This window comes from Lagenorhynchus albirostris, chromosome 10 (assembly GCF_949774975.1).
Source record: "Lagenorhynchus albirostris chromosome 10, mLagAlb1.1, whole genome shotgun sequence".
Classification (NCBI taxonomy): Eukaryota; Metazoa; Chordata; class Mammalia; order Artiodactyla; family Delphinidae; genus Lagenorhynchus; species Lagenorhynchus albirostris.
This window is the reverse complement of record NC_083104.1, coordinates 82261425-82274269: the sequence shown is the minus strand read 5'-3', so window position 1 is coordinate 82274269 and position 12845 is coordinate 82261425. Positions and strand designations below refer to the sequence as shown.

Below are 12845 nucleotides of genomic sequence, written 5' to 3'. Positions count from 1 at the left end.
ATCTTCTTATTCTATGTCTCCAGCCAAAAGCTTATAATCTAGCTATGGAACCAGAATAAACACAGATGGAATAACAAGAGAGTGTGTGATGGGTTATTAAGTGTCCTAGTTGCTAAGGGCAGTGGGGATTCAGAGGAGAGACACGAGTGAGGCTGGCAAAGTTGGGGTTGGCTTCGTGGGGGTGGAATTGGACAGGCAGGAGAGAAAGGTGGAGAGCATCCAGGTCAGGACAGCTCCACGGATGAAAGCGCGGAGGTAGAAAAAGGCCTCAGCACGTTTGTAGGAGTACGAAAAGACTGACCCAGTCAGTCTGGAATATTCGGGAATGGGGAAGACTAGAAGTCAAGCAGAGGGTTAGATGAGTGACACCAAAACATAGGCAGTCATCAAAGGGTTTTGAGTCAGGAGTGAAAGGAACAAGTGGTGTTTAAGGAAAACCAGTCTGGACTCTTGTTGCCAGATGGATTGGGGGCAGGAAGTCGGGGGGTTAAGGGAGGGGAAGGAGAAAGTGCCTAGTGTGGATGTTCAGAAAAAGAAGGATATAGCTACTAGGCAGGAAGCTGTATGTTTCAGAGAAACGTGAGACCCCAAATCTAAGAATAAGACATTAGCCAAGGAAAGAGCACCCCTGGATGTGACAGCTAACAATTCCTGTGTCCTAGCTGTGGTTAACGTCAAACAGAGAATTGGTCCAGAAGCATCCTACCAGCACTGGGAGGAGACTGACAAGCTCCGAGGGTCTGTCTCCACTGGAGAGTCAGTTACCCTGCAGGTGCCTGCCAGGCCCTCTGTCCTCTTCTGATGTGACTGCAGATGATCAGGCCGGGTGGGCATCTGACCAGCAGATGGTTGGCCAGTGGAGCCTATAAGGTGGCCTGCCAAGAAAGGTCTTATCAAAGAAAGACAATGATAATTAGGTTCTCTAAGAAATTCAAAATGGATCTATGATGAAGGCATCATTGGTTGGCAGGAAGAGCAGCAACATAGGGGATCAGAGCCACACACGTGACTGTGTCCTGAAGCAAGTGTCATTGACCACGTTGCTCAGTGGCCACAGGCTAGTCCAGTCTCTAAGCTGCCTTGGGCCTCAAGTCCCCTTCCCACCGTTCTTGGATGTACAGAGGCAGTTTGACTTAATGGTCATGAACACAGACTTGGGAGCCAAACCATCTGTCTAATGTCTAGTGTCTAATGTGTATTATCGCTGTGCTATTTACTAGCTGCTTATGTGGGACCAGTTACCCAACCTCCATACATCTCGCTTCTCTGATGTATAAAACGGGGCTGTTAAAAAACAAGACGGGGCTATTAATAATAGTACCTACCTCATAGGGTTGTTGTGAGGATTAAATGAGTTAATATATAAAATAATATTTACTCCAGTGACTGGCCAGAGTGAACTCTCTATGTGTTGATTATTATTATTAGCATTTTTAAATCTCCAGTTCTTCCTTTGGGAACTACTTGTATCTCCCACCACTCCCACCACCCCACCAGAGCTTCCCACAAGGCTTGAGTCCTAACAGTGGAAAAATCCCATTTTCCTTACTTGCATGTCCAATCTTATAATAAACTTTCTTAATATTTGAACTAACTTGAGTGAGTCTCCATTCCCTGTAGTAGAAGAAGCTGCTACAGTGTAAGTTGTGAAAAAGTCCACTAAACCTGTGCATGTCCCAACAGGTGTGCACGTTTCCTTTGGAGTCTTGAAGAGGGCGACTGGGAGCTTGGGGTTCTGGACTTCAGCACTTCCCTGGGGGAGGGAACCCCGAGTTCAGACTCTGTGACAAGCAGAGCATGGAGGCTCACGGAGCTGCCTTATCTTGAGGTCATCATGTTTTAGGATCTATCCACTTCCTCTGCGCTGAGTCCACAATCCAAACAAGTGAATTTCAAGTAAAATTACCCTGGGAGGGGAGCAAGTGCTGATAGACCGACATGAATATTTTCACTCACTAGCGGTTTTACTTCTCAGTGTAAGAAATATAACATTTTTTCCTGAATCCAAACCCCTCATGGGAAGTGTGGCCGGCAGTAAAATATTCACACCAAGGCACACATTTCTGAACAGGGCAGCACAGTGGTTAAGAACTCTAAAGTCCGACATGGATCAAAATCCTGGCTGCCTGATCTGGCTGAGGAAGTAACCCAAATTCACCTGGCCTCAGCTTTTTAACTTTAAAATGTGGTTAATAATAGGAGCTACCTGGGGTTACCAAGCTTAAGTGACATAATACATGTAAAGACCTCCAACAGGCCAGGATCTTCATACATATATACCCTAGAGGCTAACAGTCATTTGAAAAGACCCAGCTAAAACCTACGAAAAATCAACAGAAAAATACAATCCACTCTTTGTTGGAATCCCAAGTCTGGGGGCTTTGGGTATGTTTTAGCATTATTTAGGGACTTGTGTGTGTCTTTTTTAAAATATACGTTTTATATGAAATACTGAACACTCCCAGGGAAAGCAATTGAACCTCCCTCCGATCCTTGGCTCCTGGTCTCCACGTCTTTTCTACCTGCTAAACTGAGGATGAACAACAGAACTTTTGTGGTGACCTCAAACCCTGGGCCTCAATACATTGTGCTCACCCCCTAGAGGTTGCACCTGGATGGTTTGCTCCTCCCAGGGACCTCAGTGGGGAGATGATAGAACATTTTAGTTTACATCCAAGCAGATTCAACAGACATAGTATTAAAAAGATTGACAGTAAAGGGTATGTTTAAGCAGAATAAATGACACCTCCAATAAGAACTAGAAAATAAAATATGTTAAGACAATGCTTTTATTATGCATAGGATTTTAAATTCCTTGGGACGAGGGAAGTCATTTTACAAATTCTAGGCAGCCACGTGTTAGTGCTTGTTCCTGTCCCAGAATCACACCAGGCAGGGGGATTTCTGGAGTCACGGATAATCAACTTCTTCACACCACCCGTGGCCACAGCTTCTGCAAATGCAACCTGCTCCCCGCGGCTCACCACCCAAATCCACACATCTACAAATCCCTAATTCTCTCCCTTCTTCTGCCCCATCCCTCAGATGGTACTTCTTGTCCAGTCCTAGAGCAGTCCCAGTGCTTTGGGCTAAAAGTCACAGGTCATGCAGTTCACCCCCTGCCTCCACCTGGGATTCTTTACCCAGCACAGAGCTTACAATGGTGCTATTTCTGCTCCCACAGCTGAGCTATTTGAGACTCAGTCCTTTCCACCATCTCATTCCTTTCGTCTCACTTCTCAACCTCAGATGGTGATCAGGAAGATGCTTTTCCCCAGGGGTTGAGTGTGGTCCTTGGGTTGTGGCTTATAGCGATACTTCCCCTGTGCCCTTCCCACCAAGGCCCTGAATTTTCATCTCAGCCAGAAGGAGACATTGAGTGGTGTCAAGAGTGGGGGTGGCAGCACATCTGTTTGTGAGGACAGTGGAGGTGACCCAGCGTCCCAGGGGTCACAGATCATCCAGCTAGTTCTCTGCTGTCTCTTCTTCCTAAGAGGCTTATTCCCCTCCTTTCGTCATTCATTATACTCATCTTTTAGACTCATCCTTTCCAGAAAGCCCTCTCCAACTCACCTCCTGTTACCTCCAAGGTGGGTTATGCCCCTCCTCTTGGCTTCCCTGGTATCCAGGTCAGACCCCTATCACAGTGCCCATCACACTGTGCTGTCATTTCCTCCTTATGTCTCTGTCTCTTCTCTTGAGCTCCTTTAGATACAGGACAAATTTTTTTTTCTTTTTCTTTTCATATCACCAGTGGCTACCATACTGCTTGGCTCATAATTAGCACACAATAAATATTTCTTAAGGATATGAGTAAATGAACTCTAATATTTTGGGGGGAGAAAACAAGATGAAGAGAGGTGAGATGCCTAGTTTAAGATCATATAATTCGTTGATTACAAGGCTGGATCTAGAACCCAAGTCTTCTGGCCCCAAATCCGGTATTCCTTCCTCTACACAGCTACTTCTGTGCCTGGTGGGGATGCTGGTGAGGAGGGCTGGCAGTGGTCTGAGTCCCACCCACTGGTCATTGAGGCAAGGGCTTGATCAGCAGACTGAAGGTCATCCCACCTGTCCCTTGCCAAAGTCCCGACTCTATCACATCATCTAAAGCAGTAACTACTGTTCTGAATCTTACAGGTGACCCAGCCAGGGTCAAGTCCTTGGGTCCTCTCTTTGGACCCTGTGCTTAGGGGAGGTTAGCTGCACCCTCTAGGGAGCTCAGGGAGAACTTGGACCCTCGTCCCCAGAGCCCAAAGAAGGGAAAGATCTTCTGGGTGAAGGAGGCAGTGAAGGTGTAGATGGGTTCCTGAGTGACGGCATTGGCAAAGGTCACCCAGCCCACCTCGTAGTCAACAGACACACGCACCTGCTGGGGCTGTTCCTCCAGGGCCAGGCGGGTGGGGAAGGAGCCCAGGGCCGAGACGAAGCCCCAAGCCAGTCTCACCGCCCACACCCCCTCCTCTGGCCGCAGCCGAAGCTCCCCCTTCCGCTGGATGTCCTTACTGACCACACCCAGGGTGCAGCTGCCCCCGGGAGCCAAGTCCACACTCACCACCCATGTGTGTCTCCCCCCAGTGAAGCCACCATGGGCCAGGACACAGGTGGCCCGGTCGAAACGCTGGGGGCTGTCTGGTGACTTCTGCCATTTATAGGAGAAGCGAGCCTGCTGGTGGTCCTCAGACAAGAGGAGCTTCGGGTGGGAAGTCCAGGGGTCTAGAGAGATGTGAGCTGTGGAGAAAACCAAAAGGGCCACAGATGTCAGCAGACATGCTATCACCTTCAGGAAAGGCCTAAATACTCCCCTTGACACCTGCGTTAGCGTTACTACCAACAAAGTATATAGTGCCTACAAAGACCTGCAGTATGGGTATCACCTGGAAACCTGTTAGTAACAGACTCTCAGGTTCCACCCCAAACCACCTGAGATGGAATCTGCATTTTTAGCAAGATCCGCAACTGATTCCTGTGCTTGTTAATGCCTGCTTCAGAGGATGTGTTGGTTAGTTCGTTAGTTCGGACATCCGGGCTCTCATCTGGTTCTGTGTCTTCCCCTGGAAAGCACTTCTTCTCCCTGCAAACTGGCTGACTCCCAAAGCTGTGCATGCCTGCTCTGATCTCCTGCTGCTGACACATCACGTCCTCCCCCTCCTGTATCTCGGAGGGTGGAAATATTCTTCCCTCAGTCCAAACTTCATGATCACTGCCTGGGCACTTATGACTCATTTATACAGTCTCCACTCCACCCAGACTCTCTGGCTCACCCACGGGTTATTCATTCTGTCTCAGTAATTCTAAAATCAGGCAGGGTCTGAGGATCACCTTTTAACAAAAACACTTCTGCGGACCCCTGCATAGTGTTACTTTTAGTATCCATAAATTGGGACAAATTCATAAATTCAGATATGTCCATGAGTTAGGATCCCTGCCAAGAGCTCTGTGACTTCCCAGGCTCTTCGGCTGATAGACTGGGAACAGTGCCCTTGAGTGGGGTCCAGTCTTCATTCCTTTCCTACCTGCAGGCTGCACTCCTATCATCTATGAAATATAATAACACCTGAGAGAGAGTAGGGGTTCCTGACAATTCTAAGAATGTGATTCTAAACCCAGATCAAATTCCACTCATCCAGGAAGCCCTTCCCAATAGACCTTGTCCCATCCTGATTTAATCTTTCTATCCCATCATCACCTGCAGATCAGAACATGAGCTTCCTGCCAGGGATGTGGTATGTGTGCGTGCCTGTCCCTTCTTCATGGTTCTCCCACAAGCGTTACAAAGGCAGTGACACATATCAGTGTCACGTGTGACATTATGTGTATATGTACATTTATATATGTGATATATATGTATTTGACTATTACAGTGCCCAGTGTAGAACCCTGCAAAATTATCTGCCCATTTCAAGATTAGAATCCTCACTCCCTCCCATCCTGACAGAGGCTGCTTACCTGGCTCATAATCCAACTCAAAGCAGAGTTTTTCTGTAAAGAGGAAATAAAACAGGATGCGATGTCATTAGTCTTACCGAACCATAGAACATTTAATGATGAGGAAACTGAGACCCCAAAAGGGAAGAGACAAAGAGAGGAATGGAAGCTGGAATCCTCTAGACCAGTGGTTCTGAACTTGAACTTGCATCAGAGTCCTCAGAACACTTGCTAAAACACACATGTTTTTGATTCAGGTGGCCCGGGGTGGGGCTGAGATTCGCATTTCTGGCAAGTTACCAGGGGATGCTGATGCTGCTGGCTGGGAGCCCCACTTTGAGCCGCACTGCCTAGCTCTGAGCGGGCAGCGACCAGTGCCTTGCACAGAGCCTAGGACACAGTAAATGCTCAAGAAACATCGACTTAATGAAGAGATAAGTGGGTTAATTTATTTCTCGTTCTGCTTGGAAATGATTTTGGGGATAGTCAAAGGTCAGCCTTTGATTAGAGTAAAATTTCCTTCACTGCCAGGCCATTTACTTGTAGGAAGTGGACTTGGGGGAAAGCTCTTCTAAGGTGACATTTTTGTGGGTGGGTCATTTAGAACTAGGTGGCATCATTCATGATGTCACGTAGGAGGAGAGGGAAGTGTTGGCGAGGAGCCACATTCCTGACTCTCATTTCAAACCCTCCACACCCTCTCCTACCACCACTCCCTGTCCCGGAAAACAGGGTCATGGTCCCCACAGGGGCAATTCCACTCTGAGGAAGGACCAAACTAACAGGGGTGGGGAAGCCAAGGAAAAGAGGAGGGAGGGAAGTCAGCTACCACAGGGCGCAGAGAAATACCCTTGCTGGTTATTAATTAACAATGTTCATCATCAAAAACTTATCATGTATTACAAATGTGGATTTTTAAAATTACTGACAATGACAGATTGTGGATTTTTATGGATTTTTAAAATGACTGACAATGACAGATTTTGTTCATCGTTATCTTATATATCACTTCATGGCAAGCGGTTAGATCTATTTCATTATTTTTCAAACCAGTTACATTTTTTTCCAGAAATCCTCACCTTTATTATCTCACTTCATTGTCACATCCTGATAAGCAGATTTTATAAAGATCTGCAAATAAGGAAACCAAGGCACTGGGAGAGTGCAAGCCTTGTCAAAGGTCACACAAATGTCGGGCAGCGGGGCATGGAGGCCATTCCTAAATCCAGGCTTCACAGCCACCTGTGCTTCGTGGGGTCCGCTTACCCAGAAACATCTTCATCTCCTTTCGCAGCGGGAGGGCCTGCTGGGGGAAGTCCCGAATCCTCTGGCCCAGCTCAGGGGATACAGCCTCTGGTTTCCGGCACCTTCTGGTTTCACACCTAGGGGCACAGAAATGGTGGGGTCTGGGAATTATCCTTCTTAATGATGCCTCCAGACTCAGCTGGTCACCTTCTAATTGTCTTGGAGGTGCCAGTTCCCATGGACAGACATGATGCCTCTGGGATGGATCCACTCCCTCCCCACACTGTCCCCTCTTGGGCAGTGTCATGCGGGGGTGTGTATCTACAGCTGGCTGTACATGGGAATGCATTTGAGTATGTGAAAGTTTACATGTGAGTTATTTTCCTTAATGTGAGAATGTATATTTGTGTGGTAATAACCAGCATGTGGTGCGTGTATGTTTATGTATGTGGGAAAAGAGAAGAGAAAATCTTACCTTATTAGAGTGCTTCTGATATCCTAGGAGAAAGAGAGAGAAAGCAGGGATTCAGTTTCCATTTCTTCCTCCCACAAGAAAAGACAAAATACCGTATTCTCAGCCCTAGATAGAAAAAGGACACCAGATCCATGGAGTCACAGCGTTTTCAGGTTTACGAGGCTTCAGGGATCTTAGAGCCCAACCCCTTCATTTTATAAGATCCAGACAGTGAAGTGACCTGCCCCTTAGAGGCAAAGGCAAGTCCCATCCCAATGTCTCCAGCTTCTCAGTCCCCAACGCGTCCGCCTAAATCATGCTGCCTTTCTGATGCCTAATTGGGACCCCAGTATCTCTCCTCCAGTGTGAGGAAGAGAAACAGAACAAGAAGAACTTCCTGCTGGTGGGCGGTGACACAGAGAATAGTTTGCCTCGGAAATAGCACCTGACATTTGTTCGCATAGTGCTTGATGCTTCTCAGAGTGCTAATTTCACTTGCATTTTACTGTTGGATCCTCACAAATAAAGTATTTTTGAGATAAATAAACAAAGTATCTCCCTATTTGATGGATAGGATGAAGAGACCAAGACCAGAGAGCAAAGCAACCAGGGAGCTCTTGGGGAAGCAAGGACTCTTAGAATTCAGAACTTCTGGTCCTGTGACCCATCTTCCACTTGGGATACAAGGATGTGTGAGTGAAGAAGAGATGGCTTAGACAGGTAAAGATGCAACAAATCATAGGTGAGCACAGGTGGATGGGGGCGGGGCTCAGATCTCACCATCAGGAGCTCCCTTGCTGGCCTCTCCTTCTTCTCCTCCAGTTCTTCAATGAGGGTGCTAAACCGGCAGATTTCCCCAGTGACCAGGACATCAAACTCATCCCGATGCTTTAAGATGTCCCCATCCAGCCTCTCCAACTGGGCTAAGAGGATGCTCTGCTGTTCCTCCAGGAACTGGCTCAGATGTGCAAACTCAGAAATCACTTTTTGTTTCTTGGTGGCCACCTGAGTCTGAGGGGGCAGGAGGAGAGGGCAGGAAGTTATTCCTCCTCTTCCTCCACTTCCTTTTCCTTCTTTTCCCTTAATTCACTCCCGTCTCCCTCCAGATCCACATTCTCCAAGGTTTGGTGGTAAAGTCAGAGCCCCCCACTCCCCAGGTCCCCAGATAGACTTGGAACCATGGCATAGTTTCCTTTACACCTGCCATGCCATTTCCAGGAGGAGGTGTACGGGAGGTGGTGAGGACACCCCACCTCCTGCCATTTACAAAGTGCACACAATGTGCGGGGCACTAAGGTACATTACTGTCCTTACAGCAATTCAGTGAGATAGTGATGATTTTTTTTTTTTTTTTTTTTTTTTTTGCGGTACGCGGGCGTCTCACTGTTGTAGCCTCTCCTGTTGCGGAGCACAGGCTCCGGATGCGCAGGCCCAGTGGCCATGGCTCACGAGTCCAGCCGCTCCGCGGCATGTGGGATCTTCCCAGACCGGGGCACGAACCCGTGTCCCCTGCATCGGCAGGCGGACTCTCAACCACTGCACCACCAGGGACGCCTGATAGTGATAATTTTTAATCTCCACTTCACAGAAAAATAAACTGAGCATAGAGAGCTGTTTGAGGTCATAGAGCTAATTCATTTCAGGATTCAAACTCAGAATGGGGCTTCCGTGGTGGCGCAGTGGTTAAGAATCCGCCTGCCAATGCAGGGGGCAAGGGTTCAAGCACTGTTCCGGGAAGATCCATGTGCCACAACTACTGAGCCTGCACTCTAGAGCCCATGAGCCACAACTAGTGAAACCTAAGTGCCACAGCTGCTGAAGCCCATGAGCCTAGAGCCCATGCTCCACAACAAGAGAAACCACCGCAATGAGAAGCCCACGCACCACAACGAAGAGTAGCCCCTGCTCACCACAACTAGAGAAAGCCTGCACGCACAGCAACGAAGACCCAATGCAGCCAAAAATAAATAAATAATAAAACAAAAACGCAGAATGACTTCAGAGCCCTCTATGCTATGTTGCCTTGGTTTCAGAAAGGCACTGGACCCTGAGGAAGGGAAAAGGACCAGGCAAGGGATGATGACTTACCAGGAGGACTTGTATCCTTCGATTTTCTCTTGACTGAATTCCTTGAATCTCCTCTCTCTCCTTTCTTAGACACTCAAGACACTTCTGTATTTGTTCCTGGGAAGAAGGAGCATAAAATATTTAAGATGGGGGCAGGGATAAATTAGTAGTTTGGGATTAGAAGATACAAACTACTATATATAAAATAGATAAACAACAAGGACCTACTGTACAGAACAGGGAACTAAATTCAATATCTTTTTTTTTTTTTTTTTTTTTCTGTGGTACGCGGGCCTCTCACTGCCGCGGCCTCTCCTGTTGTGGAGCACAGGCTCCGGACGCGCAGGCTCAGCGGCCATGGCTCACGGGCCCAGTCGCTCCGCGGCATGTGGGATCTTCCCAGACTGGGGCACGAACCCGTGTCCCCTGCATCGGCAGGCGGACTCTCAACCACTGCGCCACCAGGGAAGCCCTAAATTCAATATCTTGTAATAAACTATAATGGAAAAGAATCTGAAAAATATGAATCACTTTGCTGTACTCTAGAAACTAACACAACATTGTAAATCAACTATACTTCAATTAATTTTTTAAAAATATTTAAGACGGAAACAATGATTTGTTAAGAGATGTCATCTCTGCCTCCAGGAATGGAATGACCCAAGGGAAGGAGTCGTTCTCTTAGCTGACAAGCCTGGGCCGTTATGGTCCTTGACAGCTTACTCTCTTTGGGTCTTCTTCCTCTTGTTTTGTCCTCCAAGAATTTTGATTAGGGCTTTCCGCTTTTAGCTCTGTGCCATCATAAGCTAGGACTCTGTGTTCTCACCTGAGCCTTCCTGTCTTCAGGCTAAACACCCTAACTTCTTTTGCCTTAATGAATGGTATCGAGGATCTGTCCTGAGCTTGATACGCCCTTCTTCGAAATTATCCCAACTTTCTCACATATCCCAAACAGAACACATCCAAACAAGCTCTCTTATAAATGGAATCAACTTTCTGGGTATGATTCCGGAGGGAACAAGAAACTTGGATAACCCAAAAAATAACCAATGAATTGTTTTAAAAATTGCTTGCTCTAGGGGACTTCCCTGATGGTCCAGTGGTTAAGACTTCAAGCTTCCACTGCTGGGGGCACAGGTTCGATCCCTGGTTGGGGAACTAAGATCTTGCATGCCGCAAGGTGTGGCCAACACCCCCACCAAAACAAACAACAACAACAAAAATTGCTTGCTGTAGAATAAAGAACAGGTATACACACATAAATGTCCATATAAGCACATTGCAAAATATATTTAGAACTCTTAACAATACATGCTAATTAACTAATTGACACATATACATAGACTCCCACTTGTAATAAAACACAATATGCATAAACAGCTAAAATCAGTACACACTCATTTAATGACAGATAAAATTATACACCATATATATTTACCCAACCTGCATACGTGTAAACACTAATTTACCTACAAACACGAGCAGTCAGTTACACATGCACACCCAAGTAGTCAGATCCCCCCAAACACACTGCACACGCTGGTAAACGTGCAAACATTAATACACATACACACTGTGCAATCATTTCCTCAAGTGCAAACCCAGACATCCTCAGACACACCTGACTGATCCATGGTTCAGACACATACGTTCATGTTTTGGTGACTCATTCATTCAACATGTATTTATTGAGCTATTATTATGTATTGGCCATAAGTAAACAACATAGGGCATACTTAAAACACAAACACATGATCTTCCATGCCTGGGTCTATTGCCTGGGTAATCACAGAAGCAGGGAGATGGAATTAAGTTTCAGAGTGACCCAAATAATCCACAGCTCTGCTCTGATTCTTTCAGTCCAGTCCAATTCCAGACCCACCCTGGGAACCTCTCAGTTTCCCCTTTCCTACCCTGTAGGGCCCAGCCGCGTCCTCTAGGAAGCGCACAGTGTGGGCACGGTGCTCCCAGGCCTCCCGGCACACCACGCACAACTGCATCTCATCATCCTCGCAGAAGAAGTAGACTTTCTCCCCGTGCTCGGGGCAGATGTCCTCCTCTTCTATGTCCAGCCGGGACACCAGCTTGAGACGCTCAATGTTCTCCACCACGCTGGCCAGCTGCCAATTCGGCCGGAAGCTCCCTGGGCGGAAAGGCTCCTTGCAGAGTGGGCAGGTTGGGGGCTCCTCGGGGTCCGGGCTGGGGATCTCAAGGTAGCGGGTGAGGCAGATGCGGCAGAAGTTGTGGCCACAGTCAATGGTGACCGGCTCCCTGAGGGTCCCTTGGCAGATGGGGCAGTTGACCTCATCTGCCAGGCTGGTCACAGAGGCAGCCGAAGCCATAGTGCTACTGCGCTTGTGGCCTCTTCAAGGTCACCCTCTCTGCTCAGCTTGGGGAGAAGGGCTGGGAGAACAATGAGGACACACACCTCACACTCACACACCTACATGTGCACATGGCCAGACACAGGGGCATCTTACATACCCAGTGACGCCCTCATGGTCACACACACATACGTGTGCGCACAGGGCAAGGTACCCACTTGCATCTCTGGCAGCCAGGTTTCTGCTGTCCCCCTCCCTAAAGAACAGACACACACCCTCCAACAGCAGAGACAGAGAAATAGCAGAGGAGGGGCAGAAGAAGCAGTCACAGCATTCCAGATATGACCTCAGTTACTCTCTGGACTGGTGCCCACGACCTGGGGGTTCCTGCTCTTTCCCGTCCATCCAGAGACACTTGCAGTAGAAGGAAAGTGGTCGTATCTTAACCATCCACAATTGGAAGAGACTGTTCTTCTTTTGGGAGCAGGAGGGAGACTGGGTCACAGAGCAGCAATGCCACCCCAGCCTCCCTGCAGTATGACCAGCTGTCTCCAGGGAGATTGGAGGTATCAGCCAACCCAGGGGAGTGTGGGGACCCAGATAAGGCGCTGTGCCCAGGGCAGGGGTGGTGAGACAGGGCACAAGCAGCTTCACCAACCGGCCTGCCATAGGCTTCCAAAGGGGTTGGAATGTACTCTGTCTGGGGGAGGAGAAAGAAAGATAACGGCGGCCATCATTTATTTACGATGGCCATGTTCCTCACGCTAACATAAGCGATGTAAACATACGATCTTATTTATTCCTCCTGTCTGCTCTGTAACCTTGGT

At 47.8% G+C, this 12845-nt stretch overlaps 1 protein-coding gene across 1 annotated transcript; it reads right to left on the bottom strand.

The window, feature by feature from the left end:
* Nucleotides 1-4189: 4189 nt before the first annotated feature.
* On the bottom strand, nucleotides 4190-12036 carry LOC132527542 (tripartite motif-containing protein 10). The gene is made up of 7 exons (XM_060163416.1): nucleotides 11608-12036; nucleotides 9716-9811; nucleotides 8408-8638; nucleotides 7649-7671; nucleotides 7195-7310; nucleotides 5950-5982; nucleotides 4190-4731 (listed from the first exon to the last, which is right to left on the bottom strand). The coding sequence occupies exons 1-7, from the start codon at nucleotides 12034-12036 to the stop codon at nucleotides 4190-4192; spliced, it is 1470 nt and encodes a 489-aa protein (XP_060019399.1).
* Between the last annotated feature and the right edge of the window lie 809 nt (nucleotides 12037-12845).